The sequence below is a fragment of the Equus asinus genome, chromosome 4 (assembly GCF_041296235.1).
Source record: "Equus asinus isolate D_3611 breed Donkey chromosome 4, EquAss-T2T_v2, whole genome shotgun sequence".
Classification (NCBI taxonomy): domain Eukaryota; kingdom Metazoa; phylum Chordata; class Mammalia; order Perissodactyla; family Equidae; genus Equus; species Equus asinus.
In genome coordinates, this window is record NC_091793.1 from 120,454,526 (window position 1) to 120,470,241 (window position 15,716).

A 15,716-nucleotide genomic window follows, 5' to 3' on the forward strand; every position below is an offset into this window, starting at 1 on the left:
AACTACCTATTTCATTAAGTCCAACAAATGATAAAATAATTCAGACTAGCTAGTGAGCATTTGATTAGACCCACAAAGACGGGCAAACTACAGCCAGAGGGCCATTTCCAGCCTACCTCCTGTTTTTGTAAATAAAGTTTTACTGGAATGCCACCATGCTCATTCATGTGTGTATTGTCAATCTCTGCTCTTGAACCTCAGTGGCAGAACTTGCAACAGAGACTCTATGGTCCACAAAACCTTAAATATTTACTACGCGATGCTTTACAGAAAAGTTGCTTAACCCTGGATTAGGTTGTTCCCTTTTCAGCTGGCACTTTGGTTATCTTCTATTTTGCCAATATGTACTAGTCCAAGCCCTTACGAGTCATCCTTATTTCCCAAGTTTCAGTAAAAGCTGCCTCTGTTTTGAGAACCCTCAGTGTGTAGCCTGGAATGCAGAGCCTGCACTTTTAAAACACAAACACTTTGTCTCAATATAATTTTAGTACTTCTGGAACTCCCTAGGAAATGAAAAACACCAAGAAGCTCCTCTGACAAAATTCAGCTCATACTGAGAATACGTATCTTTGCAAGTGGCCTCTCCTTGCTCACCTAAACCGTGAACAACAACCTTTGGGAAGCCAAACTTTTACCAATAACATTAAGAGAAAATTGCTTCACTTGCTTTGCTCCTTTATGTGAAATAATGTATTACTTACAATGGATAATAGTAAAGTATAAAAACCCAAATTCACTTAAAAGTTCAAAGATTAAGGGAATTAATCCGGAAGTTGACATCTCTATAGAGACAACCAGCATAAAGATACTCCGCTTTCTGTAGGTTTACCATCTTCTATATTTAAAAGTGGTTGGAGAAATATTTTTGTGTTTTGATTTTCAAAATAAACAATATTTGGAAGAATACAAATTTGTATCAGTGATATAAATATTTGTAGAATTGAGTATGATATAGTTTTTCCAGAATCTTACCTTTCTTAAAATCAAATGAGTATTCATTTAGTCTCCTGATCATGTTATGTTTTAAACACATCTGCGTCACTGGAGGAGGAAAAGGAAAAAGATTTCAATCTTCAACTTGAGGATGAGTTGAGGGAACTTTTTGAGTCTGGCATCTTCAAGGTGGAGGAGAGAGAGTAGGGCAGGAAATGGAATCTCTTGGAAGCCACTTTTTCTTCTTGGCTTGGTAAATACTCGCTACAGCCCTGTTTGAGAACTGTGTACATCACTGAGACTATTCAAGAGTAAAAGGTGGAATAATTCTGATACTATTAAGTGCCTCCCGTGCTCCAGACACTGCTCAATGAGCTCCATCCAGCTCAACTCACCTGATCTTAAAACTCTGAGAGTTGGCTAAATAGCGAGAATTTCAATCCAGTGGCCCTCACTCCAAAGGTCTTTTCAGGATATGATGAGGGGGCCAGTCTGAAAGATTGAATGTCGCTGAGGAAAAAGGAGTGTGGGCAGCTGTAGTTCCAGGCTGATGGTATTGGGCGAGCGAGAGCAGCTCAGGACAAGACTGCCTGAATTGGTGATCCGAAAGAAATCCAGAGAAGCTTCATAGATATTGATCAACGGACTTAAAGAATATCAGTTTCTTCTATTTGCTTCATGCTTGACTTTCTAACAATTCTGAATATACTTACTGTAGGCATGTCTTTTATTTAATTAGCTAAGCAATATGAGGAGAAGCAGAATAGGTGAGAATGGCCCAGAGGAAAAGAGATGAACGTGTGCAGACAGAACAATGCAGTCTTTGTGGGTATATTTCTGAGTTTCGTGGTTCTTTTTAAATCTTTGGCGTATCACTTGAGTCATAGGTCATAGGGAAAGAGTTTTCCAGTAGGGATTTTGTTCAAATAAAATCTATTCTTTGGCCCAGTTAAGTCGTAACAATTCACCTCAAATTCTGATCTTAATGCTAGTACAGGGATCCCATCTCTGAAAAGCCCTGATTCCCCCAGAATCAGCAAAATAATGTAGCAATAAAAACATTAGAGTGAACCAGATCAGCTTTATTAGCTTTTTTTGCCATGCAGTATTGACAAGAAATATTTTTGTTCTATTTCACGACTATTTACCATTCCAGAGCTATCCTAAGGTTTATACATCACCCCTGACCTACCCTTGCTGATGCCCCAAACTTTCCTAAGATCCAACCCTACAATTGTAACATCATCCCATTTCATGATGTTAAGCATGTGGGGAGGTGGTGATGGCTATTTGGAGGGGCAGCCACAGAACTACCATACCATAAGTGGTGTCATCCCCCTCCACATCCTTGTGGTTAGTGGGAAGTTCTTTTCTGTATTTCCTTTCATTTCTGAGACAGCCTCCTCAATAGCCCACAAAACCTTTCCTTTTGGACTGGTCAAGCTTCCTTGAGCCATCTTTTCTTTCTTCATAGCTCCTTGAGTTCTCAACACTCCCCATTCAAAGCAGAAACAACGAATGATGTGTACATTTTACCCAAAGAAAAACAGCTTCAGTTGTCTTTCAATATGTCAAATCCCCGTCATAACGAAAATATTTAATGAAAGAAAGCAGAGGGAATTAGGTCATGTAGAATAGTTTTTTCCTAGATCTCAGAGGACTCAGGTAAAGGGAGGGATAAGGGAAATGCTCTAAGAATGACAAACAGGAGTTGCCCGTGGAAAGCAGCCATTCTGGTTTTACTTGTAGTAACCATCCACTTTTAACTTCAACTTTCCTCCTGGCCCTGTGGAACACTATTAACTCCATACTTATCTCCAAATTCAAGAGAAAACAGAAACAGGAGGAAAATAACATTTTTTCCCACTGAGAGTCATATTTCTTTAAATTTTTAATCCCGAAAGAATCTCTTTAATTGTTTATTCACTTGCTCATCCTATATGAGAATAATTGCATTGCAATTTTTATTTTGTTGGTGAGGACAACTGAAGAGTTGAAGTGGCAGTGTTTGGGGTCAGAGTTGGGGCTATGCTATATAGACTCTCTGACATACTATTGGTAGATCTAAGTTTGAGAAAAAAGCATTAACTGCTGTGTGCCTGACACCACACTTTTTCACAAAGTCAGGATGGGTTTATCTTTTTATCAGCAATTGCAATGGTGGAAAACATAACTTGGGAAATAAGAATAAGAGGATCTGAGCAAGTTATGCTCCTTACCTAATTCTGAAGTTCTAAATCCTTGATTTCTTCATCTGTAAAATGGAAATAACAATATCTGCTTCACAAACCTTCAAGGATTACATGAGGTAACACACGTGCAAGTGTTTTGTATAGGGCTCTAGCCACTGTTAGACATTATTACCCCAAGGAGATAATTATCAAAGGTACGACTATACTGTTTTTTTAAATATTTATACAGCCAGCAACCAACTTGAAAAATTCTCTGGGTTGCATCTCAGTAACATTAGAAATCTCTGCTTTACCTCATTTTTACTATGTTCTTGAATGCTGGTATTATTTAAATATTAAAATTCGGTCTAAATGAACAGCAATCTTGAAATACTTAATAGTCATTTTACTTGTTGGAAAATAGCAAATAATTCCTTGCAGAAGGCATTAAGTAGTGCTATTTACTCACAGTGACTTAATTTTTATGTTTGCTTTCTTGATATATAACAGATGTGGGAAGACATGGATTTGTCCCACCCCACCCCCAAATGTTCAGTGCAACATATGGCACCGAGTCAGATTACACTCTGTATGTGACACAGGGAAATACTCACGCATCCAGGAGGAGAATCCAAGTTTGCTGTTATTTTAATTTTTACTAGCTTATTCAGCATGCATCTAACATTTTGTTGTTATTTGGCTAGGAAAATTAAAATCCTGAAGGTGAATAAGTTTCCAAAGAAATTTTAATTTTATACATCTCAAGGTTACTGACAAGGATGCATATAGATTAAAATGTTAGTGGCTTTGAAAGTTAGTACCTGTCAGAAAATCCTGTAGGGAGACACTAATGAAATATATTTGTATTCTGGCAATTGCAGAGTAGAAACGGTCTAGCAGTCTGGTTAGAAACGTGAACATCGTGATAAAAATCATGTCATTCCCCAGAGAAAGCCTGCACATAGTTTATAAATGAAGATATTGCAACTCTCAAACTGAAATACCAAAAGGACTTTCTACCATTAGAAACCATAAAGTACTGGCAGAGCCTCATATAAATAAGCAAAATCAAGCATTGCCAGTACAGATTGTTAAAACGGAAAGTGGCAAAAAACACTGCTAAATCTGAGAATCTGGTCCTCTTTTGCTTATAAATATCATAATTGTATATGTATTGAGCATAAATTGCATCACATCTCTACACAGAAACTAAGTATTACCCTCCAGCTCCCAAAAAAGAAAGGGATGGGAGCTGGAAACATTGTGGCTTTCATTGTACACGGAAACATTTCATCACTTAAAATTCCTCTTACTATGCTCTGGAGGTGTCAGACATTTTGTGGATTTGAGAAACAAATTCCTTTAAATCTCATGCAGTCGATTCTTGCCCTTCTTCCCATAGTTAACATGAAAAAAGTATGAGAGAAACAGGACAATGCAGAAACAAAACTTTCTAGTCCTCAGGCCTTCAAGTTGAGGCATAAATATCAGGATGAGAGATCCTGAGGTGCAGTTCTTTCGAGTCCAAAGTGCAGTGGCACTTCACTGCCCCCCTGTGATGCCCAAACTCCCTTTTTAAGCCTCTGCCAGCAGCATCTAGAAAGAGATGCTCCTGCCCTAGCCATCTGAGACTAAAGTCCGAAGGGCAGACAGCGAAATTATCTGAAGGCAACCACAGGGCAGCTCCAAAGACTCTGCAGTCCTCCTGTGGGCAAAGGTGGGGACTCCTTCTTCTGGGATTGTGCAAATTGTTGGGGTTTGGAGTCAGTCAGAAGGCAAGGATGTTCTCTTACTTCCAAAAGAGAGAATTTAGATGCATCATTATTTACCATTTTGGGAAACTTTGAATGAATTCCATTCTTGCGTGATTGTCCTTGTAGAAGGAAACATAGCACCATTTTGCTTCATAAGTGTTTTATTTGCAGCAAACCACAGCTTAGAAATTTGGTTCTGCTAATCTCGAACATGTAAATGGAGGGAAATGAGGTTTTCAAGCGATTGGCGCCGGCTCTCAAGACCCCTGCCAGAGGAAGGGTGGAACAACGGCGTTTGTTCCCTGTGGTCCATGGGGAGCGCGCTGCAGCTTGGTAATGAGAATCTGCATTTGTTTCAAAAGTCAGAATGACCTCTCTCCTGACAACCATAATTCCTTTTATTAGGCGTATTTTACTGAGCATTAAACAGCACAAATCCAAATGATAAAGTGCAGGCCAGTGCATAGGCCTGTAATTCAGTCCAGCTTGGGTGTTAGTGCACAGACACACACATACACTAACACAGACACACGCCAAAAAAATTTAAAAAGGACCTTGCATATTTTACCATCCCGTGACTACAGCATTTTATAGAGCTACACATTTTTTTAAAATAACACCCCGGTGCACATGCATACATACTTTCTTTTCCTGGTCAGTGCAGCAAGTGAGATTTATTTTAAAAGAAGAAGAAGAAGAAAAGACTTACACCAATGGGTTTATTTAAAAGGAAGCAAATTAAGCAGCTACGCTGATAACAGCAGATGTCTAGTTATAATTCACTTCCCTAATGCTGATTAATATATTCATAAACAATTCAAACGTATTGCCAAGAGAAAAATGCTACTGTTAACACCCCAACAGCTACTGGGTTCAGCTGTACTTCTCAATCAGGCAAAATGTTCTTTCCCGGGCTCCTAAGACTATTTATTTTGCTTCCTGCCAATCTTGCAAATAATTCATCTTGTGTGTCATTTCCTTCTAAATGCTTCCTGGTGCTTGATTGCTTTGCCTGCGAGGCATTTGATTTCAAACTCCCATTTTACCTTTATAAACATTTAGAACTTTCTAAGTGTGAGGAGAATGCCCAAAAGGCATACGAAAATGGGGCTGTGATTACATCAGCAGAGTATGTTTTACAGCATATCTAGCTTTCTGTGTGTTGTGTATACTGGAAACCTCTCTTTGCAACCAATACAGCATTCCCAATCTGGGTGCAGAACAGTAAATTAACATTTACTCCAGCAAAGAGGCCCTGGAATCAACATGTTTAATTTATTATTATTGCAAAGAACAGTTTTCCCATGATTAGTGAAATAGAATACATATAATATATTTAAGGATCTGTACCCAGACCAAAAACAGTGTGGGGGGGCGGAGGGAGAAAAGCAGAAAACAAAAGAGAAAATAAAAGTAATATCAGTTACCACGTGATTTTTGTGGTAAAAAATAGAATATGACGTGCAATAGTGCAATTTTCCTTTGCTAGTCCAGCAATGCAAGTCTTAACAGGAAGTCCACTGACGTTCTTTCTGTGTTTCAGGATTTAGTTGCGTGCTTGCCGGGGGTTAGTGTTCCTGCCAGACTTCTGACTCTGGGTGGAATCACTGTGGCTGGAATCACTTTTATTCAGTCCAAGATGCCGGAGCTTCATATCCCAGCGCTGTGAAATTTAAAACAGAAGATGGTCACATCCATGGATCACCAGGGTCATCATTTCTATTATTCTAACAACTGAGTAAGACTGCAACATCAGATCCCAAAGCATTTTACTACTTCCCCAAAAGTATGAAACCTACATTCCAGGGCAACAACAAAATTGATGCTATATGATATAATTTTCTGATTTTAAAAAGCACAAAATTGTCCACCTATAGTAATGCTGTCATAGCAAACCTAAACTTAAAATTTCCACATTGGCAAATGGTGACCAAATATCCGTTGATATCTGCAGGTATTTCCTGACGTAACATACTCAAGTCTGGCGCTTCACAGACGATCAACAAAAGGAAGATTGACATACAGAATTTGAAGGAAGGGCTATTTTTCATCTTCCTCTCTTACGACACATAAAAACATAGTCTTTTTAAACCTATGTGATTTGAGGAGTGAAGAAGTTGGAAATTTGGAGGAGGTGGATGGGGTCTCTTAAAAGTCGTTTTCTAATATCTCCCAAGTGCAACTAATAGAACAGACAAGGTTCTGCCCTCATTCTTAAGATTTAAAAAGCAGACATTACCAATGTTTCTAATAACCACAATCAAGTTTACCAATATTTCACATTAACAACGCCAATAATGTTTACAAGTAGTAAGTTAACAGGAAGTTATATTATGGGTTTTATAGGTAATAAATAAGAATAAGGACCACAGCAGTACTTCTCAAATTTCAATGAATATAGAAATAACCTGGAGATCTTGTTAAAATCACAGATTCTCCTTCAGTGGCTCAGTGATGAGGCCTAAAATTTTCATACTTAACAAGCTCCATGTGATGGCAAAGTTGCTGGTCCAGGGACCACACTTTGAGTAGCAAGGAGGTAATGTTTGATGGCCCAAGTTCCAATTCTAACTCCATCAGTTACTCTGAGAAGTTTCTTGAACTTATTAGACAGACCTCATTTTCATCATTTACACATTGGAATTAATAACAGAATCTGCTTATAAGACTGTTCTGAAGATTAACGGATGAACAACGTATAAAGTGCTCAGTAAATAATAAATTATCATTTTTCAGTTACTGAAAGTAATTCTTCATTTTAGCACACTTTACTCCGCCATCTTATTGTTTTTCATATTAAAAAACAGTTGATTCTCATCTCCCCAAGACAGGCCAAATATCTTGATTTGAACAACCTACTGCACCAGAGACTTAGGTAAACAACCATTTGCATGGCAAAGCTATAAAAAAAGTCTTTATTTAATTCTTGTTCTATCCACTGAGAGCAAAAATCAGCTGAAAAGTCAACTCATTTAAAAAAAAAAAAAAACCAGTATCCTACACAAAAACTCTTTTTTATTACATCTTCAAATGGACTGGAAAACTAAACTAAGGATCTTAGTAATTCTAGCCAAGAGGGATTTTCCATCCAAGGTCTTTAGCTCTGAATATTGCATACGAATTAAAAATTGTTCAACTTATTGGTTTAATTCTTCCCTTTAGCATATTTATACCCAGACTGAGAATATAAATGATTTCACAATAATAACTCTGTGGGTCCCCTGTAAAAGCAATGGAAAACATGTTTCTCTTACCAGGGAACAACACAAACAAGCCATGTACCCTGGGTCTTTATATGATGATAATTGTTTTGGTACCAAAGAGAAGCAGCAAGCCTTGTTACATGCATTGCAGCAGAGATGTTGAAAGCTCTTCCAACTGGTACAGGAATTTAGGACAAATTCCTGTTCTGCATTAGCAAGCAGAAAACCGAATTAAAAGGACAGTAAGAGATTTCAGCATAGTGAAGAAGGCCATACTGAAGGTTTTTAATAAACACCCAACTAATTGAAAAGAGATACAAATAGAGAACTCTCACATATCGGAACTTGAAATACATCTCATTTTTGACAAACACATGAGGATAATAAGAGCTTACTGGAGGGTAGTTTCTCCCTGCAAAATAATGCCCTTTACATTTTTGTAGGTCACTTAAACTCAAATGTGCCTGCTGTGTGAAGTGCCAGATGTATAAGATAAACTGCCCAGGGGTGTTTAACTTACCCTGTAAATGTTTCCCAAGCCTTCTTCAAACTCACAGAGAAAGAGGATGTATTATGTTTGGTACAATTCCCACTCTCCCCTCCCCTTTTCCCCTTCCCTGCCCATTAAACACACACACACACACACACACTCCTCTTTAGTTTTAGGTCCTGTATGCATACTCCTCCACATTCCTTTCTTTGAAATCGAGTTGCTTAGTATAGTAGGAAGAAATGGAACCTTCTATATTAAGGTAATTTACTGGGATTTTAAAAAACTGCATCATTCCAGAGCCTAAGAGTCACTAGCTTAAAAATAAAACTACATTACTGCTCTAAGGGCCTAATTTAGTCAGATCTCTTGTATACAGATGAACGTGGCTACACCTTGTACATAGGACCTGGTGTCCAGGCATCCGGACAACATTGGTAGTTTCCTACACATCCTTTATTCTCCCCTTCTTCTTTGACTCACAGAGCAGCAAATTTGTTCAAGGAAGCAATATGCCCAGCTAAAAAAGCTTCACTTCCCAGCCTGTCTTGCAGCGAGGGATGGACATGAGACTCAGTTCTAAGTAAAAGTTACGGGGCCAGCCAAGTGGCATAGTGGTTAAGTTCATGCTCTCTGCTTTGGCTGCCTGGGGTTGGCAAGCTCAGATCCCGGGTGTAGACCTACATGCTGCTCATCAAGCCCTGCTGTGGTAGCATCCCACATACAAAGTGGAGGAAGATGGGCACAAATGTTACTCAGGGCCACTCTTCCTCAAGCAAAAAGAGGAGGATTGGCTACAAATGTTAGCTCAAGGCCAACTCCTTAAACGAAATACACATTAAAGACAAACTCAGTGCTTGAAATAATAATACATACACAAGTTCAGGGTTTAATATGCCTCATGTAGTTGAGTGCAGCTATTTTGCTTAAATGACAAATGGCTGGTTTTCTACTTTTATTTCTGTGCATCACTTTGAACATAAAACATAGGCCTACCTTAACTTTTTTACCAAGTCGATCCTTCCATTTCTCAGCAATAGAACCTTCCACCAACAGCAATCTGTATTTTTTAAAGAAGCAAAGATTTTTGAAGAATTAAAACATACTAGTGAAATATACAAAGAATCATTGCCAGGAAAGACTTACCTGTTTATTTTAGAATACGACGGCCAAGGTTTAGAACAGTAATTCTTAACAATTTGGGAGTTAACGGACCCCTTTAAGAACAAATGGAGTTACAATCCCTCCCCCAAGAAAAATGCACACCCACAAATTGCACACAGACGCCTTGCTATCCAATACATGAAATGGAGGGACCTGACTAAAACCTATCTGTAATCCCCTGGAAGGTAGAACAGATCCCAAAGTAAGATCTCTAGAGAAATGCACTAAGGATGGACAGGCATAGAAAGTATTCCGAATCCTTAAGGGAGGGCATTACCTGGAGCGTTCCTCATCTTCATAGCCCATGATGATATACTCCTCATTAACGTTAAGTGGCGGACACAGGCAGCCAGAACTGGTGTAAAGGTTAACGGTGTCCCTTGGAATGTTTACCAGAGAAGCCTTTAGAATCTCCTTGACCTCCACTACCGCAGTCACGTCATGGCACTTGGTCTTTACCTCTTTAACTTTAGCCCGAATGACTGGATAAACGACAACAAAGACGATAAGGTAATATGACACGCAATGGGTGCCCCATTCAAAAAAGGCAAGTAGGCTTCTTTCTAATCAATTCTTATCCACCTCGTGCTCAATGAACGGAGAAGAAAAGTCAATCAGACATTTTTGCCTTAGACAGTAGTGAGTGAAACACTGCACAACACACCAGCCCCCTTAACATTCAGCCCTGATCCCCTTCCAATTTGCACGGACGTATATATTTGTGTGTACATATGCGTAAGTGTGTGCATGTATTTCATTGTGAGAAATCCATTTAAATAATCAAAGATTGAGTGAATCTAATATAATTTTCCCCAAAAATTTCATTTTGGATGTGTGTATATGTATGTATGCAGTTTCAATTGCTGCCAACAGGAATTTAAACTATATTAATTTCACTGTATGTACAGACCCAGTGCTTAAAAATGCTTTGTTTGCTTGTCAGCATTCTTCTATCAGGTCTATTAATAGATTCTCTAAAGAATTGGGGGTCTCTTCAGTAGTATAAAGCTACCCTGTTCTACGGGGTTCCCAGACTGATTCTGCAATCTTTTCACCTTCCTCATTTTCGCTCACCATTCAGACATCAGTTCCTTTCTTCCTGTCTTTCAGCACAGATTATCTTTTATACTCTCCTGTAGGTATTTTCTTTTGGAATAAGAGCTGTCACCACTAGAATTTGTTTCCTGCATCTGCTTTGAAGTCAGACACTCCAACATCCCCTCCCCTCACACGCTATGGAATATGGTCAAACCTGTCAACTGCATTAATCTACCTCTCTCAGTGGATATACTGGCACCCAATTTATCTCACAAGAGTCAGTGTCACTTCTCAGTATAAAGAGAAACTGCCTTAAAAATAATCAATTCAGTTGCAAAGTCAAAGTATTTGACTCAGAAGCTAGAAAGTACAGTACTGTTTCTTTTCTGTATTTCTCCCCTTTGGAAGAGCCAAATTCTTTAAATTCCTATTTCTGGTAAATAAGCTTTTTTTTTTTTAAGGGGGGAGTTTGAAAAGCCTAGGAAGAAGCAAAAATGTCAATTAGTAAGAAGCCAATGGCTTTTGACCCTCATTTCTCTAGTTCAGCATCCATGGATGTTACGCAGAGGAAAACACAACTTATCCACATGAATCCACTTTTTGAAAGCCTCTTAGGCACATATCTGCAAACCACTTTCATCTGAGTCCCTTCCCACATATTTTAGGGGTTTTAGACTACAAAGGAATGGAAAAAAAGTAATCCATGAAAATATAAAGCCAGCTAATAAACCATTCCCCCTCAATCACCCCACTCCATACAGAAACTTTCAATAACGTTCCACCGGGACAAGATACATACGATAGAAATTGTTGCTAATTAATTCTAAAAACTTTAGGACAAAACCTCATTTTTGCTTCACAGATATTTCAATCTTCAGAGAATTAGCTCTCTCAAGTATGAGAACTTGTAGCAGACAAAATATATCTGCCCGGCTGTCCCTGCTCCGTGCGATTTGGGAGTGGAGTCCTTTTCTATTAGGGTTCTTTCTCGTCTGTATTTTAACAAAAGATAAGATTGCCCTTTTTGAAATGTCATTTGGGAAAATCAGATAAAAAATCCACAACCCCAGCTAGCAGACATTTTTGTGTGTCCGGGCTTACGTGAATGTGCTTCATAGCATTCGTCAACCATGAGAGATTAGTGAGCTGTGCAAATGTTCTCAAGCTAGTGATTTATTTACCCAGTGTGTCTACTATTTTCATTAGAAATTTTTAGCACATGCACCCACTCCAAAATAAATATCTCTCTACAAGCCTTACTTTGATTATTCAAGTAATTTTGTTAAAGCTCAAGGGCTTTTAACTGAATTAATCCAAAGGAAACAGAGGTTTTGTCTGAATTATCAATTGCTCCCACTCCCACTTTGTTTTCTGATTAGACACATGCAGATATTTTTAAAAAGATGAAAATCAAGATATTTTAGAATTTAAAATGTATTTTCTTTTCAGGGTTTTTCCTTCTATTTAATCAGAGTGCCTGCCTTCCCCAAAGAAGCTCTAAGTTAGCCCCAGACAAGTGAAAATCCTTAAACTATGGGCAACCTGGTTATTGTTTGGTTCTGAGAAAGAAGTTGTCTCCTCATCCCATTTCATGTTATAATATTCACTCAGCTACCTTGTGAGCTTCTCTTTCCATGACTTGTAACCACTAGTATTTTAACTTTAAAAAAAGTAGCACCAACCATTATAGCACTAAGGAAGTTGGATAAAGTAAAAATTGATAATAAGTAAAATAAATACAAACTCAACTAAGTTCCCCTGATGTAAAATTATTATACTTTTGTTTTTAGTATAACTTGACTTAAAAGTTCATTTAGCATTTTTCAATTTAAAAGCTAATCTCCTAAAAATTAAGGCCTCCTTTTCCTGTGATTTCCACATCAATTTGTAGAGGAATGGGTCCTCGGATAAGCAGGCATTTGACTTCTTAGACAAACATAACCTTTCAACCTTGGAAAGTGTGTCCATCATTGGCTGAGAGAAATTAGATTCCTCTTGAGCAGTAAGAAAAAAATAAAAGCTGATTCTATTGAAGAAAAACTTGGGAAACTAGGTGTATTTATTTTAAAGAGATTTAACCATACTGAGAATTTCCCACTTTATACCTTTTAATACACAATATTTTCAAAGATCAAAGATTACTCTTACGGTCTTACTCATTTCTCTCCTTCCAATTCCCAAAACTATAAAAGTAGAAATAAATATGCAGTATATTTCCCATATCCTCTAAAGTAGGACACATAAACTCAATAATAAAACTCTCATTTTAATAATTAAGTTCCCTTAAAAAATCTATTTAATTGCCATGTTTATTCATTGACTCAGCCTTAGCAGTCTTCTGCAGAGATAGTAACATGACCTTCATTAAGATCATGGATGCTAGGAAAAAAATCACAATAAAATCCCCATAGAAAACAGCAAATATTGATTTGTCCCTTATTTTATCAACTGAAAAACCATATTAATTGACTCTTCCAAATAGAATGGTAATTGATATCTGTGGCTTGGAAGCATGCCAGTACCCAGAAGTACATTCTGAATAATCAAGGAAAGGACAACTTAGCTTCAATAATCACTGATAAAATGCGGATAATAATACATCCCACAGGGCAGTTGAGAAAATTACACAAGATAGCGTCTGGAAACCACCTAACCCAGTACCTGGCACAGGGACAGTAGGCTTTTCCCTCCTTCAGTTGTTTGTCAGCTACATTTCGCTTGGTGGCTCTTCAATTAATATTTTATCAGAAGGTCACATTTCTAGGCCAAGCTAGACAACAAAACATTTCCTTAATTGAATACTAACAACCTCCAGAAGTGTCACTTTCCAGCTCTGTCGATGTTTTCCGTGAGATAGACTGACTAAAGAAACCAAGTTTGACTCTTAACTCCTTCGTGTCATGCATCAAAGGGCTCCTCTGCCCATCCCAGTGCAGCACTCAAGCCCAAATGAGGACTGCGAGGCTCCACTCACTCAGCCCCTCAGAAAGGGAAGAGTCCCTCGCATCTATTTTGACGCACATCTCCGTGCCCTTAACTGCATGGTTCTAGGATGCCAGCACTACTGCCTGATATGCTTCAAAATCAAGTGTTTGTTAGGAATTTTAATTCTTTGGAAGAGGGGGACTATGCTCTTAAAGTTGTCCTTGTTTATTTGTTTCTAAGCCTATTCTTAAACTGCTTTACTAATTTACACACACACACACACACTCCTTTCTTAATGGAGCAGTTTATCGGTCAAACATGAAGTTATCCTTACCATAGTTGTAATTGTTTCGGAAATAGGTCTTCTGTGTGGCTCTAATAGGCTTACATTTACAGCGTTCTGGAAAAGAAATATTTTAGCTATAAGCAAATGTCAACATTAGCTTTCTTTTGTTTATTCATATTTTTTGTTGGCATTAGATCCAGATTTGGTGGTGAGGAGCCTCTTAGCCATTCTATATATCTGATCTCTTTCTCCTGGGACCACATTCATATTTGTTCTATCTATAGAACCTCCTGTTTAGTGTCAGGATGCTCAGAAGTTCCTGCTCTCCAACAAACCACCCAAATCCTGAGGAAACACTCACCACACGTGAGGAGAGCACAACCCCGGAATCCTCAAAGAGACGTGCTTAGTGCTTATGAAAGCACAATCAAGGCCTGCTGAGAGGCAATGTTCTGCTTACGCTCAGGTGACTGGTTCACCTCAGTGGAGTACCTCCCGCATTCACATACATTCTACAGATTGCACAGCATCCCTCCAAATGTTACTTCCTGGATCTAAAAGCAGCTCAGTGAGATAAGCAGGTCTTATTACAACCCAGTGAATTTAGTGAAGTTCTTAAAAGGAGGAGCCATGAGCCCCTTCTACAGGCGGAAGAGCTGCCGTTTAACTTAATGGTATTTTTATTGGAGGAAATTATTCATATATACATATATGAAGTTCCTTTTTTGGTATGTGTGAGAAAGATTCACCCTGAGCTAACATCTGTTGCCCACTCCCCTTTTTTGATGTGTTTTTTTGAGGAAAATTAGCCATGAGCTAACACCCGTGCCAGTCTTCCTCCACTGTGTGTGTGGGACGCTGCTACAGCGTGGCTGATGAGTGGAGTTGGTCCACACTCAGGATCTGAACCCACAAATCCCAGGCCACCAAAGCGGAGCATGTGGAACTTTAACCATTCAGCCACAGGCCACCCCAAGTTCCATGTTTTTTTAAATATCTGGTAAGTAGTGACCAGAATACATTTTCTATGCAGTGTAGGTATATGTAATAAAAATTCTAATTGTCTCAAAATGTTTCATATATAGGATAAATCATTTAAAATCTTTGAGAGTGATTACTATATCTTTTATAGATTACATAGCTAAGAAATATGTCTTACATACATCATAACCATGGTAAATTGTTAGTCGTTAAAGTCAATGTAAAAATAGAAAATACACAATTACCTTAGAAGGCATTTTACTTTAGGTAAAGATTTCTTTAAAATAGTACCCCTGAGAAAGCTTCATTAAAAATAAAATGGTATGTGTTTCTTCTGTTTTGACACAGAAAAAGGAAAAAAGAACACATGAATCACAGAAAGGAAGCCAACAAAAAAGTTTTGTTAAAAGTGTTTTATATTAGCTTGGAGATCAATAAAAGGCAGAAGCTTTTGACGACCACTTGAGATTGTATTTTCTAATCAAAATAAACTTCATTTCCAGTTGAACTTATAGATAACACTCTTTAAAGTAGAAGTCCCAAGGAGAGTAGCACCCTCACCACAGCTTTTAAGTTCTAGAAATAAGCACCTTTTCTGGGGATGGGAGCTGTCCCACAAAGCAGTAGGAGCAACAATGGTTGTCCTCGTCCATGAGAGAGGTGAGGGGTTTTTCAGCGCTACACACAGCACTTCCCTTGTTCTGCAGATAATTTTAACATGCAATTTCTGTGGAATAAGGATCTCTGCCCAATAAACAATGGGTAATATCA

At 38.2% G+C, this 15,716-nt stretch overlaps 1 protein-coding gene across 2 annotated transcripts in view; it reads right to left on the bottom strand.

Moving 5' to 3' along the window:
* Window positions 1–1,994: 1,994 nt before the first annotated feature.
* FRZB (frizzled related protein) overlaps window positions 1,995–15,716 on the bottom strand; it is a 35,356-nt gene continuing 21,634 nt past the window's right edge. For both annotated transcript variants that reach the window (XM_070508216.1, XM_014835612.3), the window contains 4 exons: window positions 14,013–14,078; window positions 9,993–10,197; window positions 9,548–9,611; window positions 1,995–6,521 (listed from right to left, as the gene is read on the bottom strand). In XM_070508216.1, coding sequence (XP_070364317.1) covers window positions 6,405–6,521; window positions 9,548–9,611; window positions 9,993–10,197; window positions 14,013–14,078 — 452 coding nt within the window. In that variant the 3' untranslated portion in view covers window positions 1,995–6,404. The remainder of the gene's footprint in view (window positions 6,522–9,547; window positions 9,612–9,992; window positions 10,198–14,012; window positions 14,079–15,716) is intronic.